Source organism: Bos taurus, chromosome 17 (genome assembly GCF_002263795.3).
Source record: "Bos taurus isolate L1 Dominette 01449 registration number 42190680 breed Hereford chromosome 17, ARS-UCD2.0, whole genome shotgun sequence".
Classification (NCBI taxonomy): domain Eukaryota; kingdom Metazoa; phylum Chordata; class Mammalia; order Artiodactyla; family Bovidae; genus Bos; species Bos taurus.
In genome coordinates this window covers 66,181,480-66,204,003 of record NC_037344.1, presented here as the reverse complement: position 1 = coordinate 66,204,003, position 22,524 = coordinate 66,181,480, and the positions used below count along the sequence as shown (strand labels likewise).

General features: G+C 48.0%; 1 protein-coding gene across 7 annotated transcripts in view; it reads left to right on the top strand.

Annotated features, from left to right (window-relative positions):
• TPST2 (tyrosylprotein sulfotransferase 2) overlaps nucleotides 1-13,954 on the top strand; it is a 54,447-nt gene extending 40,493 nt beyond the window's left edge. For 5 of the 7 annotated variants that reach the window (XM_059876127.1, XM_059876129.1, XM_059876128.1 and 2 more), the window contains 4 exons: nucleotides 3,184-3,382; nucleotides 7,907-7,957; nucleotides 11,556-11,604; nucleotides 13,434-13,954. In XM_059876127.1, coding sequence (XP_059732110.1) covers nucleotides 3,184-3,382; nucleotides 7,907-7,957; nucleotides 11,556-11,597 — 292 coding nt within the window. In that variant the 3' untranslated portion in view covers nucleotides 11,598-11,604; nucleotides 13,434-13,954. Of the gene's footprint in view, nucleotides 1-3,183; nucleotides 3,383-7,906; nucleotides 7,958-11,555; nucleotides 11,605-12,207; nucleotides 12,765-13,433 lie in introns of those variants that run through there. The other 2 variants (NM_001035429.2, XM_059876125.1) reach the window with 2 other exon arrangements.
• Nucleotides 13,955-22,524: the final 8,570 nt, after the last annotated feature.

Below are 22,524 nucleotides of genomic sequence, written 5' to 3'. Positions count from 1 at the left end.
GGAATCTCAGGAAAGTTACTGGCCTAGCAAGAGGTGGTGCCAGGGTTCAAACTCACACCTGTTGGACTCCAGGCCCTGTTCTCTCAAGCTGTCCATGACTGGGACCCTCTTCCCTCTCCTGAGACCCTGGGACAGGGCAGGGCCAGAATGTGCCATTCCCATGCCTGGATCCTGCTCAGGTGCGAGCATCCCTAAGAGCCCAGTGGAAGAGCGGTCCTTCCTGGGACAATGCCTCCTGTCTCTCTAACGTCTGGGCTCTCCCAGGCCCTGTCTCCAGGAGCTCCGGAGCCCTGAGCAGAGCTCAGCAGCTCTCCTTCTGGCAGTAAAAGTGCCCGTGGACTGGACACCCCCGCCAGCTGGTGCTGGAGCTGGGATTTTGTAAATCATCCTGACACAACATCATATGACCAAAGGAATACATCCTGACGGCAGGAAGTTGGGAACGTACATAAAACAGAAATGGAAAACCACCCATAATCCTCCCCTCACCCCGATTTTGACCTGTGGCCTGCTGGTCCTTGGTCAGGGAATGAAACCAGAGTCCTGCTGGGCAGGTTCCTCTGTAAACTCTCTTCACCTTGTGTCTGGGACACTTCCCATGAGCCCCCAGCACTCTGCAGTGACATCACTTTGAATGGCTGTATAATATTCCACAACACAATCACCATATTCTGTTTAACATCTCCCTTTCTGGGACACTTTGGTTACTGACTCATGATAAGCACAGCTCCCATCCCTGGCCTGGGATGCGGCTATGTGATTGTCCCATAAAGTCCTGTAGACACAAGGGGTGTGGTAGAGGCCAGGCACACGTTGGATCGGGTTGGGTTTCTTTGCCGTAAACATCTCTGCAGTGAGTATTTTGCTGTAAAAGATGAAATAACTGGTTGACTGACAGTTTTGGTTTCTTTGTACTAGGAAATGATAACATATCAGGTTCTGCAAGTCCTCTTGAGCAGTCACCCCTCCCACCTGTCAAAACCAAAAGGGTACCGAGTTGTGGCTCGTGGGAAAGCGGCAGCTGCTGATTCACAGAAGCCTTTGGGAGCGTTGATGATGGGTCTTTAGCTAGTTTAGATACAGTGGTTTGCTCCCTCCTGCCATCTTTACCAGATTTATCATAGTATTGGACAGTGGGGACCGTGTTCACAGTAGCCGAGATGTGGAGGCAACTTAAGTGTCCATCAGTAGATCGGTGGATGGAAAAGATGTGGCCCATATATACAGTGGAATACTGCTTGGCCATAAAAAAAGAATGAAATGATGCCATTCGCAGCAACCCAGTTAGACCTCGATATGATCGTAGGAAGTGAAGTAAGTCAGACAGAGAAAGACAAACATCGAGTGATATCACTTGTATGTGGGATCTAGACTATGACGCAGATGAAGCTGGGAAACAAGCAGAGTCACAGACATAGGAAATAAGCACGATCCCCAAAGGGGAAATGGGAGGGATAAATTAAGAGTTTGCGATTGGCAGAAACAAGCTACTCTATATAAAATAAGCAACAGGGACCTACTGTATAATGCAGGGAGCTATACTCAATATCCTGTAATAAACCGTAGTAAAAGAATATGGAAAAGAATATGTATTCAATATATATACGTGTAAGTGAATCACTTTGCTGTGCACCAGAAATTAATACAACATTGTAAATCAACTATACTTCAATTTAAAAAAAAAAAAAACAGGCAAAAGAAGAATCAAGCTCCTCCTATCCCCCCAAAATGGGATGGTTACTTGATTCCTGATGTGTCTTGAACACGGTGAAAATTGTAACAGAATCTGGCTTAGATTAGCTCACCCAAGGACCTGTAGAAACTGATACATTATCATTTTCTCTTGTCATGTAACCGTCAGCAAGTGATTTTATCTTTTATGGCAAAACAGCCTTTGTGGGTGATCGTCATGGGGCGAGACTGCTTGTGGCAGAGATGTTTATATGGTGAAAATACCTAGAACCGTGTTTGAGATCTTTTGACACGCTGGCTAGAGTTGAGATTTGGATCAGTCTGTAGCCCCCATATCCATGCCCCGCCCCCATCATCCCACCCTGTTTTGCTCCCCGGTCTCCCTCCCTCCCCATCCCAGTTCCTTTTGCTCCATCTTTTTGGACTGTTTTTTGTTCCCAAGTTATCTCTTGGTTGGGATGGACGCATCTAGAAATAGGTCCTCGATCCTTCCCCACCCTCCAGCTTATGAAACCCCTGAACTATATAAGCAGTAAGACCATCATGATCAGATGAGGTGGTAACCCTGTTATCTGGGAGACTGAGAAAGCATGCGTAAGATGACGGCATTTTCATCCTAACAGCAAACTGGAAACAACCTCCAGGGCCACCTTACGGGGATGGAAAAAGAAGGAGGTATTGAGTGAGTGGGGGAAAAAAAAGCCTACAGAGCAGTACTATATATAGCATGTAACTTCTGTGTTTAAATCTGCAAGCAAAACCATAGATTTCCATGTATATACGTGCGGGAGAGAGAGAGAGCGTGCACTCTAACACTGAGACCTTAGAATGTACCCGATGCTCTTTTATTATTAACCTGTTTACTCCTCAGAAGAGCCCAGCAGGGTAGGCTAATGATTCCCATTTTATAGATGAGGACACTGAGGCTCAGAGAGGCTCAGTCACTCTGCTGAGGTCACACAGCTGGCACCCACCCCCAGGCAGTCTGGCCCCTTAGCCACTCTGCTTTTAAAAGCACAGAAAACAGACCGAAAGAAGAGGCAGACTCCAGAATGCCATGGTCGGGCCCCTGCAGGCAGCTGATGGACTGGGAGTGGTGACCACAGGGGCTCTTCACCTTACTGTTAGTGCTTTAGAATTACTTCTCAAGAACAAAATCTTAGCCCATCTTAGGTAAATAAAAAGTCATTTTTAAAAAGTCATAGAGGTCAAGGAAGAAGTCAAGGTCACGTCCAGCTTAGTCATGTAAATAAAAAGTCACGGAGGTCAGGAATCTGAGCCCCACTGAAATGGTGTTTCTGCCAGCTTCCCACTCTCTGCTCTTAAACCCATTGTACAGAGCAGGTATGCTGAGGCCAGATGACTCACCCACTTTCTCAGAGTTTAGGGGAGCCAAGTGGGTTCCAAGAACCAGGTCCCCCCCACCTTCCCTGCTGCCCCAGCGCCACCTGGGTCTGCCCACACCCCATCCAGTTCGCCCTCTCTCCCCAGGATTGAACGATCCACAGACCAGGTCATCAAGCCCGTGAACCTAGAAGCTCTCTCCAAGTGGACTGGCCACATCCCTGGGGACGTGTTGAGGGACATGGCCCAGATCGCCCCCATGCTGGCCCGGCTCGGCTATGACCCCTATGCAAACCCGCCCAACTACGGCAACCCCGACCCCATTGTCATCAACAACACACACCGGGTGAGTGCGCTGCCCACGGGGAGATGCGGCCGGGGGTGGGGGCTCCTGCTACCCGAGAAGACACTCAGTCCCTTGATTCCTAAGCAGCTGGCATGTGTCTGTCTTTGTATGACTGCTTGTATTCCCATTTTCGCTTGGGCCACCAGGAAGCTCAAAACCAGTGGGTATTCTGCCTCTCACACTCCGTAGCATCTCCTGGTGGGCCCGTCTGTGTGCTGATTTCACCCTCTTTCTCTGCTCAGCCTTGTCCTTTCCCTTCTGCTTCCCTAGCTGTCAGTTCATCTGTTTGGAAAGCCCTTCAAGTCTTTGTTGAGGCGGGGTGTGAATAAATCAAGGATGGGTCCCTTTATTGCCCCCGTAAGGTTTCATTTCTATTTATTTATTCATTCCCAGTTGTGCTGCATGGCATGCAGGTTCTTAGCTTCCCAACCAGGGAAGAGAGAGAATTTACTCACACAGCGGGTTGGCAGCTCTGCCCTTATCCTTGAAGTATAAGCCCATCTATTGATCTCCTTCCTTCTTCTTCCCCTAACATCGGCTGATTCTGTAAACTTGTGAAAATGCTCAGAGATCCAAGGTAGACACCCAGACTGCGTGGAGAGAGTGGGTGTTGGCAACCTGGATACGGCTGATTATCACTGTTATTATTTTTGGTTTGATATTTACTATTCATTTTAACATTTACTATTTAACCATAGTTATTATCCCTTACACTGTACTTAGGGGTTTTGGATACTTTCCTGTATATATGTATATTTCATAATACAGAAGTCATTAAGGGATTAAAAAGAAGCCACAGTGACTGGTGGTGACCTTGGAATCCAGCCCCCAAGTGCTTCTCAGGAGAGAGAGGTGGCTGGGATGGGACGAGAGCCTCAGAGAAAGCTGGCCTCTCCTTTCTTGCATTCTTAGCCAAAGCTGGCCTCTCCTTTCTTGCATTCTTAGCCAGGGGCTCAGCAGCAGCTTCTCTGGAGTCTCTTTAAAAGGCAGAGCCCCCGGCAGGTCCCAGACTGTGGGTCAGAAGCTCCCAGAGTCAAACCTGACCTTGGGCGTTGTATAAAAAGATGTTGATGAGCAGTGATGGTTTAGATCAGCTCTTTGGAGCTCTGCTGTTTGTGTGTGTAAAATAGAGAAAGTTCTCTAGATCGCTTCCAAAGAGGTTGACTCCCCAAAGAAGAACTCTTGTTTTCTACGAACTTAATGACATAAGTGTTATGAGAACCACAATTCACTGATTCACTTCACCTCATTCCTAACTGTGAATCAGATACACTTGTGCTTCTGAGAAGAAATATTTTGACCTTTCACATATGCAATTAGAGAGCTGAGTGGGTCAGTTTCAAATATGATTTTTTTTTAATTTCAAGTTTCCGGCTTACATATCCAATGGTGCATATTTTGATGTAAGAACAGAATTAGATTATAAAAATTTAAAAAGCCAAAAGCTTGCTCTAGTTTTGTGACCTTGTATACTTTTAAAATATAATCAAGATGACAAAAAACAAAAAGGCTTATTCCCTGAACACGTTGAACGTGTTCGTAGCTCAGTCGTGTCTGACTCTTGGTGACCCCGTGGCCTATAGCCCACCAGGCTCCTCTGTCTGTGGAATTCTCCAGGCAAGAATACTGGAGTGGGTTGCCATGCCCTTCTCCAGGGCATCTTCCCAACCCAGGGATGGAACCCGGGTCTCCTGCATTGCAGGCAGATTCTTTACCATCTGAGCCATGAGGCAAGCCCATTACTCCTTGGGGTTCCATAAGTCTTGACCAGTGCCAGACACCTTGTTTAGTCTTTACAGTGGTTTTGCTGTGGCTGGGAAGATAAATCCCCTCATTGAAAGCTCTGTGTGGGTGTGCGCTGAAGGCACAGAATGTTCCTGTCCTGGGTCCTGGCAGTACACTCAGTCCTGAAAGGACCGCAGTGCTAATGAGACCATCTATCCCCCAGCCGTCCATTACAGCCACTAGGCTTGTGCAGCCATTGAGCTGTGATGAGTCCATATGGGAAGGTGCTGTGCAAGTGTGAAATTCACACTGGATTTGAGGTCCTCATCAGTTCAGTCACTCAGTCGTGTTTAACTCTTTGCAACCTGGACTGCAGCATGCCAGGCCTCCCTGTCCATCACCAAGTCCTGAAGTTTGCTCAAATTCATGTCCATCAAGTTGGTGATGCCATCCAACCATCTCATCCTCTGTCACCCCCTTTTCCTCCCGCCTTCAGTCTTTCCCAGCATCAGGGTCTTTTCCAGTGAGTCAGCTTTTTGCATCAGGTGGCCAGAGTATTGGAGCTTCAGCATCAGTCCTTCCAATGAATATTCAGGGTTGATTTCCTTTAGGGTTGACTGGTTGGATTTCCTTGCAGTCCAAGGGACTCTCAAGAGTCTTCTCCAATACCACAGTTCAAAAGCATCAATTCTTTGGTGCTCAGCTTTCTTTATAGTCCAACTCTCACATCCATACATGACTACTGGAAAAACCATAGCCTTGACTAGATGGACTCATACCTGCGCCGCCCCCCCCACCCCCGCCCCGCCACAAAGCATGTAGAATTTCTCACTAATCATTTTTATATTGACCGTGTAGGGGAGGAAAACTTTCCCCTTTTTCTCTTCTAGGCTCTTTGGCTGACCTGATAATGAAATTGACATAAGACAGATTAATAGAGAAAACAAATTTAATATCATACATACAGGGGGTCATAAAAATAGGAGATTCACAGGAAGGGGCCATAGCAGGCATCTTTCATCCCTTTTAGGCAAAGAAACAATATGTTTGTGAAGAGCTGACAAGACAGAGACACTTGGGCTTGGGGGAGTAAGTTAGCAAAGAAGAGACAAGGTTTGTTCACACAACCCTCTCGGCCCCAAATTCTCCTTGTCTGGTGATAGAGATGCTGGGGATAGGAGGGCATCTTTCACTGGCGAGATTTATTCCCTGCTCCCAGGGGCTCAAAGGAGGATCAGAGTGTCCTTCTGGCACTGTTGCTGCTGCTGTTTAGCCACTCAGTCGTATCCAGCTCTTTGCAACCCCATGGACCTCAGCCCGCCAGGCTTCCTTCTCCTTCACTACCTCCCAGAGCTTGCTCAAACTCATGTCCGTTGAATCAGTGATGCCATCCAACCATCTCATCCTCCTGCCTTCAGTCTTTCTGAGCATCAGGTTATTTTCCAGGGAGTCAGCTCTTCGCATCAGGCGGCCAGAGTATTGGAGCTTCAGCATTAGTCCTTCCAATGAATATTCAGGGTTGATTTCCTTTAGGGTTGACTGGTTGGATCTCCTTGCAGTCCAAGGGACTCTCAAGAGTCTTCCCCAGCATGACTGTTTCTTAAATAATTTTAATTCAAAACAATGAATATGCCAGATTGGTGCACTGGGGGGGGGGGCGCGGTGACCTGCCCTGAACCCCATCAATTACATGTTGAAGTATTAATTTTTGGATGTGTCTGGTTAAGTTAAAAAAAAAAAGCACCACTAGAGGGAATTCCCTGGCAGTCCAGAGGTTAGGACTTCGCACTCTCCCTGCTGAGGGTGTGACTCGATTCCTGGTCAGGGAACTGAGTTACCACAAGCCCCGCCCCCTGCCACCCCCACCCGCAAAGAAACCCCACTAGAATTAATTTCACTTTTTAAAAAAAATTTAAATACTGTGGCTACTGAGATATTTAAACTTACAGGGTTGTTCACATTCTGTTCTGTTGGACAGCACTGGTCCATCCAGTGCCTTGTGTTTCCAGAGAACAGTGGGGAAGGCCTAGGACTTTCTGGTTCCCGCCGCAGGGTCTTTGCCTGCCGTGCCCTCCGTCTGAAAGCTTCTCCTTCAGAGCTCAGCCTGGCAGGGTTTCCTTGGAACACGGGGCTCAGCTCAGAGGCCGCGTGTCCCAAGAGGCCCTGTTGGATCACTCGCTCCCAAGAAGCCCTGGGCAGTCCGAGTCACACTGTTACTTCCCGTGTTCTACTCCCCATGGTTTGGTCTGTTCTTGTTTCCTTGTGTTCTGTTGTTACTTGTGGATTGTCCGGCCCTCCCTCCTCTAGAATGGAAGCTGCAGGAGAATGGGAATTTCAATTTGTCTTGTTAATGTTGTAAAATCCCTGCACACCCCAACCCCTACCCCCAACCCCAGAGCTTATAATAATGTCTGGAGCATTGTTAATAAACGTTTAGGAGGAGCTTATTAATAAGTGTTTGTTGGATGGGTGCATAGATGAGCAGATGAATAAGTGAATGGGTGCATTTGGTGGGTAGATGGCTGGATGGGTGGGTAGATGGGTGGGTGGGTGGATGGGGGTGTGGATGGGGGGTGGAGGGTAGGTGGATGGATAGGTATATGCGTGAAAGGGTAGGTGGGTGGGTGGATGAATGGATGGATGGTTGGGAGGCTGGAGGGATGGGTGGGAGGCTGGATGGATGGAAAAATGGTTAGTTGGAAGGGTGGATGGGTAGGTGGGTGGGTGTGGAAGTGACGGGCTAAATTTTATTTTTTGATCATTTCTAAAAATAGTGATTTTTTTTTTTCTCTTTCCTAGGTCTTGAAAGGGGACTATAAAACACCAGCCAATCTGAAAGGCTATTTTCAGGTCAGAAACCCCAGGGGGAATTCTGTAGTACCACATGTTGGCTCTATGCCCTCAAACACTTCACTGCTCTAGTGCGGCCGATGGTTTTCCCATCAGAAAACTGGGGGGGGACGGGGAACCGCTCAGGGACTCTTGAGCATCTGACCCACCCCGGGCCACGTCTCAGCAGCCCTTCTACCTGAGCCCTGTCCTTCCCCTTGCCCCCTGGCTTGAACGCAGTTAAAGGGATTTGGTGGGGACTGTCAAACTTTCTGCCTCCAGTCTTAAATTCAGCTTCATTTTAAGTGGCCATTCCCAAACACAGCCACAACCCAGAGCAAAAATTTCCTCAGTCTACCCAAAAACGAGAGTCCCGTGATGCAGGTATGTGTGCAGACATAGACGTGATACAGTCCTGTGTCCCCACACGCGTCCCCCACACCTGGCCTTCCCTGCATCCTGCGTGTGTCCGTGGGAGTCAGTCCCTGGATCTTCTCAGAAAAAACCGCTCCTGGGACTGACAGTAAGCCATCCAGCCATCCTCCTTTGGGTGCAAGGCTGTTCCTTTAGAAAAAAAAAAAATTTTTTTTAAGTCGATTGATTCTTGGCCGTGCCAACACGTGTGAGATCTTAGTTCCCAGACCAGGGATCTAACCTGAGCCCCCGCAGTGAGAGTGCGGAGTGTTACCGACGGGAATGCCAGGGAAGTCCCGAAAGTGCTTCTTTTTTTCATGAGTTGTCCTGATGCTAAAATCAGTAGTTTCAGCTTGTTTGTGTGTGTGTGTGTGTGTGTGTGTGTGTGGTTTTAGTTTGTGTGTGTGTGTATGTCTGTGTGTTGGCCAATAAAAGGCGAACCACCCTGTACCAATTTCCATTTTAGTTACCAAACTCACACATTCTCACTGCCTGGGGACCCGTACATGTCGACCCTCTGGCATTGAGTCCGGTGGTCCCTGCATGGGAACCAGAAAGCCATCTCATGCCACTGTGGAAAAAAAAATGTTGCCAGAATTAGTCAGTACTAATTTGTTATTTGTTTTAACTCAAAGAAGATGTAACAAGAACAACAAACAGAAGTGGACTGAGGGGATGTAACCACAGTCTGAAACTCTTCATCTTTACATATAGTTTTTGGGGGCCCACCTGGATGTTCATTTTTGTGTTCCTGGCAGTCGCACGGTGTGAGCTGCTTTGTTTCGCTTTCTTAGTGTTTTTCCCTCCTGGGGGTTTTACTGTGGCCATTTTGGGTGACTCCATGGTTTCCTCTGGAGTGCATTCTCTGCCACTTAACTATTGTCCTCAGATGGCTTGCAATTTTTGCAATATTTTGAATCGTGTCACATACCAGTTTTGCCTCTCTTCTGTGGGATGAGGGGTGGAGGGCTCTGTGGACTCACTCCCTTAGAATACGTTTTTAGGGAGTGGAATGGGTGGATGGTTTTTAAAATCTTTATTGAATTTTGTTACAGTATTGCTTCTCTTCTATGGTTTGGATTTTTGGCCGCAAGGCATTTGATCTTAGCTTCTCAACCAGTGATGAAGTCTGCACCGTTGGAAGGCGAAGTGTTAACCACTGGGCCTCCAAGGAAATCCCCGGGAGAGTCCTTTTTAAGACTCTTCAACTACAAGGCTAAAATTGTCTTACAAAAGGGTTGGACCAGTTTACACTCTCTTGCACTGTGTGGGACTGTTTTTTTTTTTCGCTCTATTAGGACCAAAAATAAAGGGATGGAATATGCTTTGTCATCGTGGGCAGTCCCGCCCTCAGGAGAGCTGCCCCGCGAGTTATATCACAGTCCTACTTCCCGCCCTCTTCTCCTCCACTGTGCCCGCCCCCCGTATACACATGACCTCATGCAGGACACTGTAAAACTTGGAAACAGCCTTAGGCAACAGCTGAGTAATGGTGGTGTGTACATTGTACAGAATACTAGGGTACTATGTAGCCATCCAAAATGCCCTTGTGCAATGAAAAAAAATAGGAAAATTGGAAGCCAGCAAAACAAAGCAGCTCACACATCAGAATTGCAGCTCATGCAAGAAATGAGTACTCACTTCCTAAACTCCACACATCCTCTCCTTCCCAGGGCTTTGCTGTTGCCTCTACCTGGAATGCTTGGCTATCCACATCTGTGCACGGCTGGCCTCGTTTCATCATCTAGGTCTTTGCTCATGGGGTGATTTCCAGCACCAACGACCTGACTGTCCAGACACCAGCTAGCTGTTGCACAACTCAGTTCAATTCTGACACTGATTTCCAGACATAGCCTCTAACCCCCCAGGTGAAGGGCCTCCGCCCCACAAGAGTGCCCCCTCTTCAGATGCCCAGACTACCCACCTTTCTGTCACTTGTCCACCAGCCCTGAAGCTCTCTGAGCCTCATCCTTTAAGGATGTTTCTAGAGGTTTCATTAAGTAGTAGGCATGTGGCCTCCCCAGGTGGCACAGTGGTAAGGAATCCACCAGCCAGTGCAGGAGACACCGGAGACGTGGGTTCGATCCCTAGGTCGCGAAGATTCCCCAGGAGGAGGAAACGGCAACCCACTCCAGTATTCTTGCCTGAAAAACTGCATGGACAGAGGAGCTTGGAGGGCTACAGTCTATGAGGTTGCAAAGAGTCGGACACGATTGAGCATGCACGCATTAAGTAGGCATGGTTGATTAAATCGTTGACCGTTCGTTATTCATTGCTCTCCAGAGGTCTGGGTAGGGGCGGCGGGCACTGCAGTTCCAACCCCTTAAACATGGGTGAGCAAGCCCCCACCCTGAAGCTCGGGGGCCCTAACCACCCCTCATCTCATTTGCAGACAAAAGATGCTTTTTATCACTAGGGAGACAGCAAGGGCTCTAGGAGCTTGGTGCCTGGACCAGGGTAAAGATGCAGGTTTATTATTACGTACATGCGTGCTAAGTCACTTTAGTCGTGTCCCGCTCCTTGCCCGCCAGGCTCCTCTGCCCATGGGATTCTCCAGGCAGGAATACTGCAGTGGGTCGCGGCGCCCTCCTCCAGGGGGTCTTCCAGGGATGGAACCCGTGTCTCTCGTGCCTGCTTGCATTGGCAGGCATGTTCTTCACCGCCAGCACTGCCTGGGAAGCCCAGATCTTTCATTACACTACACTGAAACGTCATCCCTCTGCAGGGGCCTCTGTGAATCGCTTTGTTTGAAGGTGCCCCAGCACCCGTCACTGATCAGCCCACTGTGTTGCCTGGACTTAATAATTCCGTACAGACGCGTTTGCTGAGCAGGCAGGCTCTCCCCACTAGAATGGGAGGCAGAGGGGAATAGGAGGGGGTCTGTCATGTCATGTTCTTTGATGCTGGGGAAGACTAAAGGCAGGAGAAGGGGACGACAGAAAATGAGGTGGTTGGATGGCATCACCAGCTCGATGGACATGAGTTTGAGCAAGCTCTAAAAGATGGTGAAGGACTCGGGAGCCTGGCGTGCTGCGGTCCATGGGGTCACAAAGCGTTGGACATGACTGAACAAGTCATGTTCACAGTAGCTCAGTGAGGGAGTGTGCTCGCAATTCAGTGGCGCTAAGGGCTGAACCTCAGGGCAGCGAGACCCTGGCACCCCCACCTGGCCGTGACCCTTCCTCTGTGTGTTGTCTTCCTCCAGGTGAACCTGAACAGCACCTCCTCCCACCTAGGAAGCTCATGATTTCCAGGTAGGTCTGTGGACTTCCCGGGGCCTCCCACCACTTCTGAGACCAGCCACTTTTCTGAAAAGCTTGTTCCTCCTGAGCCTCCCTGGCTCTGGGAGAGGCTACCAAGGTGGACTAACCCAGCCCATCTAGGTTTCTATGGCAATGGCTTGGGGAGCTATTTATAGAATCGGCTTGGTCTCCTAGCTCTGGATCTGGGTGGCAGCGGGGGTCAATGGTGAACCAACAAGAAACAAGTTCCTCTGTCACTGGACAGGGGCTACAGAGGACCAGTGTGATGGGGGGACTCTAGACCGATTTGCACAGGCTGTTGTTGGCAGCCTGGCTTCTATAAACAGCATCAGGTTGGCCCAAAGTAATTAATGTTCTAATAATAGTCACAGGCGGCTCTGGTCTAAGAATAGCCCCCATTGCACTGGCCCAAGTGGTCCTCGGCCATTACTCCTCTTACCCTCAGCATCCCTGGAGGCAGGTCCCCGATTTTACGGAGGAGAAAAACCAAAGCCCAGAGAAGGGCTTGGACTTGCTCAAGGTCACACAGCCGCCAAAAGTCATCTTCCCCCAGAGTTTGCTTTTAACAGATGATTTTCATCCGTGTTTTGCCAGGGGGGCAGAAAAACAGATTCTGATCTCGGGAAGTCGAATATTTCAGAACGGACTCCAGGCTGGACTCCTGCTGGCCTGTTTCCCTGTCTGGAGAATGGGCGTTCGCCCCTGTTCTGGACTCCTGCTGGCCTGTTTCCCTGTCTGGAGAATGGGCGTTCGCCCCTGTTCTGGACTCCTGCTGGCCTGTTTCCCTGTCTGGAGAATGGGGCTTCGCCCCTGTTCTGGACTCCTGCTGGCCTGTTTCCCTGTCTGCAGAATGGGGGTTCGCCCCTGTTCTGGACTCCTGCTGGCCTGTTTCCCTGTCTGCAGAATGGGGGTTCGCCCCTGTTCCACTTGCAAGGGTGGTTGTGAGTTGAAGTGAGCTGGCCCGGGTGGGAGCACTGGGCCCTGGCCGTGGGCCCCAGAGCTAAGGCTCCAGCCACTGAACTCACTTCCTTACACTCCTGCTTCTCTGGTCAGGCTCAAGGAAACCTGGGGGGACTCGGAGGCTAGGACCAACTTGCCTGGGTATTTATTCTGCTGCTGCTTTTAAACTGTAACAGAGCTTCTAGCCTCGAGCCTGTTTTTAGTCTCCTTGCCTTCTTTTTAAATAATCAGCGTGTTTTTTTGTTTTTCTTGAAATCCCCTTTGCATCAGCCCCCAAGGCTGGAGAAACACTTAAGTCATCGTCATTACCAGGATTCCCATCTTGAGTTGTGCTAAAATCCAGGACTTCCGCTTTGTCCCTAAGAAGCCTCGTGTTGAAAGCAGCCTTTTCCGGGTTTCTTCCCAACTCGATTCCCCTCGCTCTCTTTCTGCGGGTTCCTTAGTAGAATCCTGAACCTTTGATGCAAGCCAGATCTGTTCCCCGCTTTACTGTTCAGACGAGGTACCAGAGACAGTGTGCTTTAGCTAATTCCTGGTAGGGAGTTCCCCTTGAACACACTTCCTCCCCTGCCCTCCAGAAATTCACTGGCACTTTTCATCACTGCCATTTGCTCCTCATTAAGTCAGGAAAGTGTACCTTCGAGGTCGAGAGGCTGCAGCAGGCTGAGCTGTGGGTAAGAACCCAGGAGACATTTTTAAGTGTAGATTCTCTCGGCCATCTGGGATGCTATAGGAAAATCCCACAGGCTTATGTGAGTGCACGCAGACCATCCGTCCAGCCATCACACGTATAAATATACAAGAGCTATTTTGGAATCATGACTCTGGGGCCTAACGCCCGTTTTTTTCCCCCCTTTCAGATCTCGGCACATGGTTTTGTTTGCCAGAAGAGGAGAAACTTTGCATTCGAGTGGAAATCGGACCTCTAATCCAAGCATATTGCTTGCTATTAACCGCCAAAACAGGACTGCTCACGAGGAACGTCTTTGCATATACGTTTGCAAAAGCTGTGTCATTGGAAACTTAACCTTGAGATACTCTGTCTTAGGACAGTCCGGGGTAGAGAGCCAGGGGTGTAAAAGTAGTCCAGCTTTTGAAACTTAGGTTATTTTATATTTTTCCCCTCGAGAACTTTTTTTTTGTTTTTTTTTAAGAAATGGATTTGCCATCCTCAATTTGCAGGACTGCTGTGGTGGCTTTGTGTCTGGGTCAGGGCCCACCGCCTGTGCCTCTCCTGTTGACCCTTACTTTTGAAGTCAAAGAATCTATTTAAGAATTTAATATATGAGGCTTTCTTTTATTCTTCCTTGGTTCTACTCAGTTTCACAGAGAAAAAAAAATTATATATATATATTATTTGAATAAACTGAACAGGGATTCATTTGTCCATGCTGTACTTTACAGAGAGCTTCCCTGGTGGCTCAGATGGTCAGGAATCCGCCTGCCAATGCAGGGGACCCGCGTTCCATCCCAGGGTTGGGAAGATCCCATGGAGAAGGGAATGGCTACCCACTCCAGTATTCTTGCCTGGGAAATCCTGTGGATTTCCCGTGGAGCCTGGCGGGCTACCATCCACAGGGTCGCAAAGAGTCGGACATGACTGAGCAACTTTAACACTTACTTTACGAGTGAATAGATTTTTTTCTTCTCTGTGTTGAGTTTTATCAGGTGGATTGATGAAGAGCAAAAGCTGGAGAATAGGTCCATGCAAGGGCACAGCTAAACTCCCGTGTCGGGGATCCCAGGTCCACCCTCGGGCTCTGCAGTTGGCTAGAAGAACTCATGGAATTCAGCAAACCCGGTGGACTCAGAGTTAATGGTTTATCACAGTGAAAGGATGTGGATTAAAATCCGCAAGGAGGGACTTCCCTGCTGGTCCAGTGGTTAGGAATCCGCCTTGGGATGCAGGGAAGGCGGGTTGGATCCATGGGAACTTGAGGACCTAAGATCCCACATACTCAGAACAGCTACTGAGCCTGTGTACTCTAGAGCCCGGCACTGCAATGAAAGATCCTGCATGCCGCAGTGAAGGCCTGACACAGCCAAATAAATACTCGAAACTGAAGTCAGCAAAGGGGGAGAAGGCGCAGAGGTCAGAGTCCAGGAGAGCCTACACACAAGCCCTCAGATACCCTCTCCTAGTGGAGTCTTAACAAACACGCTCACTTCTCCCGTCAAGGATGTGCATGACCTTTGTGTGAAATGCTGCCTGCCAGGAAGGCTTGCCTGCACCTTGGTGCCAGCATTTTTTTTACTGGGCGTCAGTCACGAAGGCACGGGGCAACTGACCTTGGTTACTCTTGTCTCCAGCCCTTCAAGAGGCCAAATGATAATATCGTGACCCAAGACCCTCCCCCATAAATCACAGGATTGACATAGACTCTCTGGCCCGCTGTGGGCCGGGTCCTAGGGATCCAAAGACACTCCTTTTAGTAAAGGACATTCCATTTCAGGAGGTGAGCTCCCAGGAGCCGGTCCCCTCCTTTCTTTGACATCTGCAGCATTTGAACTCTCTCCAAACCTGCTGAGTTGGTCCTTGGCTTGACAATCCCCCAAATGCTTAGGGATCGACCAGGCCCAGAACAGTTTCTTATCCTTAAGGGTTAAATGTTTTACTCACACCCGCTTCCCTTCATTCCCATGACTGTAGTGTGGCTTCGGGAAGGCAGTGACTCACGGTGGTGTGGCGTATGGCTTTTTGGAGTCGGGCCAGAGTACCAGCTATGTGGCTTGTGCCCCTGTTTCTTCATCTGTAAAAGGGGGAAGTTAGAACTTCCTGGGTTTATTGGGAGGGGCTGGTGGGTGAGGTGGGTGTGATGCCTGGTGAGTGATGAGCTCACATAGGGAAGCAGCTCGTGTCTTCCTGGTCTTGAGACGGCAGTGGGATGGGCTGCTGCCGGAGTCGTGGGCGCAGGAAGCTCATGACCCTCGAGGGGCGTGATCTCAGCTACTTTTTGCTCATCTCAGGCTGGTCTGGATCTTCCGTTCTGTCAAGCTCAGGCCACGATACGTGTTCTTTTGTGACAAAAACTGAAAATCAGACTAAGCCAAGTGCCGCTGTGGAGAGTCAGTGTCCCGGAAGGCATCCAGGCTCATTCATGGTTCCGCCCACCCCTCGCCGTGTGACTAACCAGCCCCCGCTTTGGAACTTAAAACCATGCCTTGTGCAGCCTCTCAGTTCTGGGAGTCAACTAGAGCGACCCTCGTAGTCAGATGGTGGCCGGGGCTTGTCTCCCTAGTCAGATGGTCCACTGTGGGCTCCTGCATTCGAGTGTGTGGTGCCCGGGCTCAGGTGTCGGATCATCTGCAGGCGTCACTAAAAGGTGCCCTCTCCACGTGCCGGTCCAGACTTCTTGTGGCATGGCGGTCTCGGGATAGCCAGACTTCTCACATGAAAGCTGCCCCTGCCAGCAGATGCCACACGGTTGAAGGACACACCTGGAGCCGGCGCAGTGCCATTTCCCCTCACCTCACCTGTATCGCCTTTTGAGGGTGCTTGCTACACGGTACCGCCCCAGGCCTGCAGAACCGCTCTCAGCTATCTCAGGACAGTGCTCACAGATTCTTGAAAGATAAGTAGGGGAGAAACCATCTGTAAGAAACACTTAAAAGGAAACCACATTTGCTAGTCTCAGCTCATCTGGGTCTTCGGTTCTGCCAAGCTCAGGACATGATATATATATTTTTGTGACAGAACTCAAATTAAGACTCAGCCATGTGCCGCTGTAGAATGTCAGTGTCCCAGAAAAAGTACTTGTGCTAGACTTTAAATATATCGTCTTTGAAATGCCGCTTACAGAATGTTTCTATGGTACCAACCTATTTAAAGTTGTAACTCAGGATTCCTCCCCCCACCCCGAAATCTTCTGAAGGCAATATAGAAGCAGTGCTGCATGGTGTGAGTGGCCTAAGCGGGCGATTAGGAGTGCGGACCCCTGTGGAAATATTACAGAAATTACCTTGGAAGCTTGGGGAATCGAAGAGATGACATATGCAGAGCTTTTTTTCTTTGTGACCCTGGGCAGACAGGAGTCAGTCTATACGTTATTCGCTCAAGTAAGTGGACAGAATTGATAGGGCTGGGGCAGGCATGGTGTAGCAGAGAAAGTGCTTGTCCGGCACCGCCCTTAAACCGCCCTGTGTGACCCTGGCACCTCCCCTATGGCGTGGCCTCCTCTGTCTCCTGTTCTGTGAAAAGGGAAGAAATGGACCAATGAGTGTCCGAGAGCCCTGCCAGGCTTCTGCTGAGGAGCCTTGTTGCCTGGCAACCCCTCCTGGGAAGGCTACATGTCTGAGCACCTCATTGGGAACCTAGACATGGGCCTGGATGCCCCTGGGCCCCAAATGAAGGGTTTTATCTGGGGAATTCTGGGAGACCAGGCTGGATCTGAGAATTCCCAAACTAAACCTCTGGCCACCTTCCTCCTGGCTTTTCCGGAGGCTGAGCACTTGAGTCCAAAAGTCTGGAAAAACCACTTGTCCTTGAGGCTCGAGGCTGTCCACGCAGACACGCGATTGTCTCCTCAATCAGAGTAGATCTGACAGCTAGGAGCTTCTTACGTGCGTTACTTAGCTCACTCTCCCGCCTTTTATTTTGGCCCTGGGAACCGCCTTTCAGAGCAGTACTAGCTTTATCCCTATTTTAGAGATGGGAGGGACTTGCCTGGTTGTCCAGCGATCAAGACTTTGTGCTTCTACCCCAGGGGGTGCAGGTTGAATCCTTGGTCGAGGAACTAAGATCCCACTTGCTATCCAGCCAAACAAAAATGATACACCAGTAGAGATGGGAAACTGAGGTGTAGAGAAGTGAAACAACCTGCCCAGGTCTAAGAAGAAACTAAGTGGAGATTATTTGCGTCCTTGAAGTTTTACTCCAGAAACTTCACTTAAAAAAAAAATTCTAAGTGCATTGTTGTCGTGGTGTCCAGTCGCTCAGTCGTGTCCGACTCTGCGACCCCATGGACTGCAGTGTGCCAGGCTTCCCTGTCCTTCACCGTCTGCTGGAGTTTGCTCAGACTCGTGTCCATTGAGTCGATGATGCCATCCAACCATCTCATCCTCTGTCGCCCCCTTCTCCTGTCCTCCATCTTTCCCAGCATCAAGGTCTTTTCCTTTGAGTTGGCTCTTCCCATCAGGTTGCCAAAATATTGCAGCTTCAGCACCAGCCCTTCCAATGAACATTCAGGGAGAAAACATTTTTTTTCTTTTAATCATTTGAGAATAAGTTGCCTACGTGACATCCTGTCACCCCCTAAATACTCTAGTATTTCCAACTAACAAAGACATTCTCCAGTGTAACCACAGGACAGTCGTCGAAAGCAAGAAACGAACATGGACGCATGACCGCCGTGGAGTCCTCAGACCCCACTGGGGTTTTGACAGCTGCCCCAATAACTTCCTTTATCGCAAAAAGATCCAGTTCAGAAGCATCTGTTGCATTTAGTTGTCAGTCTCTTCAGTCTCCTTTGGTCTGGAACAGTTCTAGGGTTTTTCTTTACCTCTCACTGCCTTGGCAGTTTTGGAGACTGCAGACCAGTTCTTTGAAAAAATGAATTTATTTTTGGTGGTGCTGGGTCTTTCCTGCGAGGGCTTTTCTCAGGTTGTGGAGAGCGGGGGCTACTCTAACTGAGGTGTGCTGGCTTCTCATTTCCATGGCTTCTCTTGCTCTCGAGCACAGGCTCTGGGGCTTGTGGACTTAAGCAGTTGCGGCTCCCAGGCTCTAGAGCACAGGCTGAGCAGTTGTGATGCCAAGTGCTTAGTTGCTCCACGATGTTTGGGATCTTCCTGAATCAGGACCAGGGATCAAACTGGCATCTCCTGCATTGGCAGGCAGATGCTTTACCACTGGGCCACCAGGGAAGCCACAGAGCAGTTGTTGTATACAAATCCCCTTACCGGGGTTTGTCTTATGTATCCTCATGGGTCCATTCAGGTTATGCACCTTGGCAGAAATCGCAGGATTGATGCTTTGATCTTCTCAGGACATCCTATTGAAGATTTCCATTCGCCCCATTCTAGGGGACACATACACTCGGATCACTTGATCAGAGCCTGTATTCTCAATGACCCCACGACCATCCACAAAGTTTCCTTCTCCAGAAGCCACGTGGTAGGGTCCATTTGTTGAAGTAAGTCCAGTGGCATCAATCCCTCGAGATCAAAGTAACTATAGATTCATAAAGTCTGCTGTAAAGCTGTGGACATGGCTACAGAGAAGCCAAGCTTAAGTTTATTTTTGGCTTTGACCTATAAACAGAAGCAAGTACATTTTCAGACCCAGGCTCAAAATGGTTTATCTTGTCTCCGTTCCCTCACTCTGCTCCATAATGGACCTTCAGTCTCTGACTTGCTCCCTCTGGCCTTCTCTACTAAAACCTCACTTTCTAGATCCTTTCCTGAGTACGTGTTATGTAGTATCTATCTGTCAGGCACATGGACAATACATATCGTTGGGGATACAGAGACACAGACCCCTTTCCCAAGTAATTGGCTTCCTGTAGCTTCTCGTTTAATTCAGGACCATGGGAATTTAGACCCACATCTCTTGACTCCAAGTCCACTGTTCTGTGTATACATTAACAATGCTTCTTGGGTCTTTACTGGAGAAGGGAATGGCAAACCAGTATTTTTGCCTTGAGAACACCATAAACAGTATGAAATGGCAAAAAGATAGGACACTGAAAGATGAACTCCCCAGGTCGGTAGGCGCCCAATATGTTACTGGAGGTCAGTGGAGAATAACTCCAGAAAGAATGAAGAGACGGAGCCAAAGCAAAAAGAACACCCAGTTGTGGATGTGACTGATGATGGAAGTAAAGTCTGATGCTGTAAAGAGCAATATTGCATAGGAACCTGGAATGTTAGCTTCATGAATCAAGGCAAATTGGAAGTGGTCTAACAGGAGATGGCAAGAGTGAACATTGACATTTTAGGAATCAGCGAACTAAAATGGACTGGAATGGGTGAATTTAACCCAGATGACCATTATATCTACTACTGTGGGCAAGAATCCCTTAGAAGAAATGGAGTAGCCATCATAGTCAACCAAAAGAGTCTGAAATGCAGTACTTGGATGCAACCTCAAAAATGACAGAATGATCTCTGTTCGTTTCCAAGGCAAACCATTCAATATCACAGTAATCCAGGTCTATGCCCCGACCAGTATTGTTGAAAAAGCTGAAGTTGAATGGCTCTATGAAGACCTACAAGACTTTCTAGAACTAACACCCAAAAAAGATGTCCTTTTCATTATAGCAGACTGAAATGCAAAAGTATTAAGAAACACCTGGAGTAACAGGCAAATTTGGCCTTGGAGTACAGAATGAAGCAGGGCAGAGGCTAATAGAGTTTTGCCAAGAGAACACACTGGTCATAGCAAACGCCCTCTTCCAACAACACAAGAGAATATTCTGCACATGGACACATCACCAGATGGTCAACACCGAAATCCGATGGATTATATTCTTTGCATCCAAAGATGGAGAAGCTCTATACAGTCAGTAAAAACAAGACCGGAAGCTGACTGTGGCTCAGATCATGAACTCCTTATTGCCAAATTCAGACTTAAATTGAAGAAAGTAGGGAAAACCACTAGATCATTCAGGTATGACCTAAATCAAATCCCTTACAATTATACAGTGGAAGTGACAAATAGATTCAAGGGATTAGATCTGATAGACAGAGTGCCTGAAGAATTATGGATGGAGGTTTGTGACATTCTACAGGAGGCAGTGATTAAAGCCATCCCCAAGAAAAATGCAAAAAGGCAAAATGGTTGTCTGAGGAGGCCCTACAAACAGCTATAAAAAGAAGAGAAGCGAAAGGCAAAGGAGAAAAGGAAAGGTATACGAATGCCCTCCTCAGTGATCAATGCAAAGGAATAGAGGAAAACAATAGAATGAGAAAGATTAGATATCTCTTCAAGAAAATTAGAGATACCAAGGGAAATTTTCATGCGCAGATGAGCACAATAAAGGACAGAAATGGTGTGGACCTAACGGAAGCAGAAGATATTAAGAAGAGGTGGCAAGAATACACAGAAGAACTATACAAAAAAGATCTTAATGACCCAGATTAACACAATGGTGTGATCACTCACCTAGAGCCAGATATTCTGGAATGTGAAGTCAAGTGGGCCTTAGGAAGCATTACTATGAACAAAGCTAGTGGAGATGATGAAATTCCAGTTGAGTTATTTCAAATGCTAAAAGATGATGCTGTTAAAGTGCTGCACTCAATATGCCAACAAATTTGGAAAACTCAGCAGTGACCACGGGACTGGAAAAGGTCGGTTTTCATTCCAATCCCAAAGAAAGACAATGCCAAAGAATGCTCAAACTACCACACAATTGCACTCATCTCACACGCCTGCAAAGTAATGCTCAAAATTCTCCAAGCCAGGCTTCAACAGTACATGACTGGTGAACTTCCAGATGTTCAAGCTGGGTTTAGAAAAGGCAGAGGAAACAGAGAGCAAATGGCCAACATCTGTTGGATCATTGAAAAAGCAAGAGAGTTCCAGAAAAACATCTGCTTCTGCTTTATTGAGTGTGCGAAAGCCTTTGACTTTGTGGGTCACAACAAACTGTGGAAAATTCTTCAAGAGATGGGAATACCAGACCACCTGACCTGCCTCCTGAGAAATCTATATGCAGGTCAAGAAGTAACAGTTAGAACTAGACATGAAACAAGAGACTGGTTCCAAATCGGGAAAGGAGTACATCAAAGCTGTATATTGCCACCCTGCTTATTTAACTTATATGCAGAGTACATCGTGAGAAATGCTGGGCTGGATAAAGCACAAGCTGGAGTCTGCTGGGAGAAATATCAATAACCTCAGATATGCAGATGACACCACCCTTATGGCAGAAAGCAAATAAGAACTAAAGAGCCTCTTGATGAAAGTGAAAGAGGAGAGTGAAAAAGTTGGCTTAAAACTCAGCATTCAGAAAACTAAGATCATGGCATCCAGTCTCATCACTTCATGGCAAGTAGTTGGAGAAACAGTAGAAACAGTGACAGACTTTATTTTTTGGGGCTCCAAAATCACTGCTGATGGTGACTGAAGCCATGAAATTAAAAGACGCTTGCTCCTTGGAAGAAAAGTTATGACCAACCTAGACAGCATATTAAAAAGCAGAGACATTACTTTGCTAACAAAGGCTCATCTAGTCAAAGCTATGGTTTTTCCAGTAGTCATGTATGGATGTAAAAGTTGGACTGTAAAGAAAGCTGAGTGCTGAAGAATGGATGCTTTTGAACTGTGGTGTTGGAGAAGACTTTTGAGAGTCTCTTGAACAGCAAGGAGATCCAACCAGTCCATCTTAAAGGAAATCAGTCCTGAATATTCATTGGAAGGACTGATGCTGAAGCTGAATCTCCAATACTTTGGCCACCTGATACAAAGAACTGACTCATTTGAAAAGACCCTGATGCTGGGAAAGATTGAAGCTGGGAGGAGAAGGGGACGACAGAGGATGAGATGGTTGGATGGTATCACCGACTCAATGGACATGAGTTTGAGTAAACTCGGGGAGTTGGTGATAGACAGGGAGGCTTGGTGTGCTGCAGTCCATGGGGTCGCAAAGACTCGGACACTACTGAGCGACTGAACTGAACTGAACTGAGCTTAGGTCTTTTCATCATACAGATAGAGTGAGAGAAAATAAAAGGTAAAATTAGCATTTAACACTCCCTAAGCATCTATTATGTACCAGGTACAGTTTTAATTGCTTACCTATTTTATCGCAACCATTTTGCTTCAAGAAAGGTAATCAATGCCTTGCCTGGGTTCACAGTTAAGTCGTGGAGCTGAGATTGGAACTCTAGAGCCTGTGTGCTGACGCGGAATCCAGAGCTGGTGAGGGGTTCTCTAGGAGTGTCCCTGCTTGTCAGTTCCTTTGATCCCCAGAGCTTAACACATTGTAGGCACTCGGTACATTTTTATTAGAT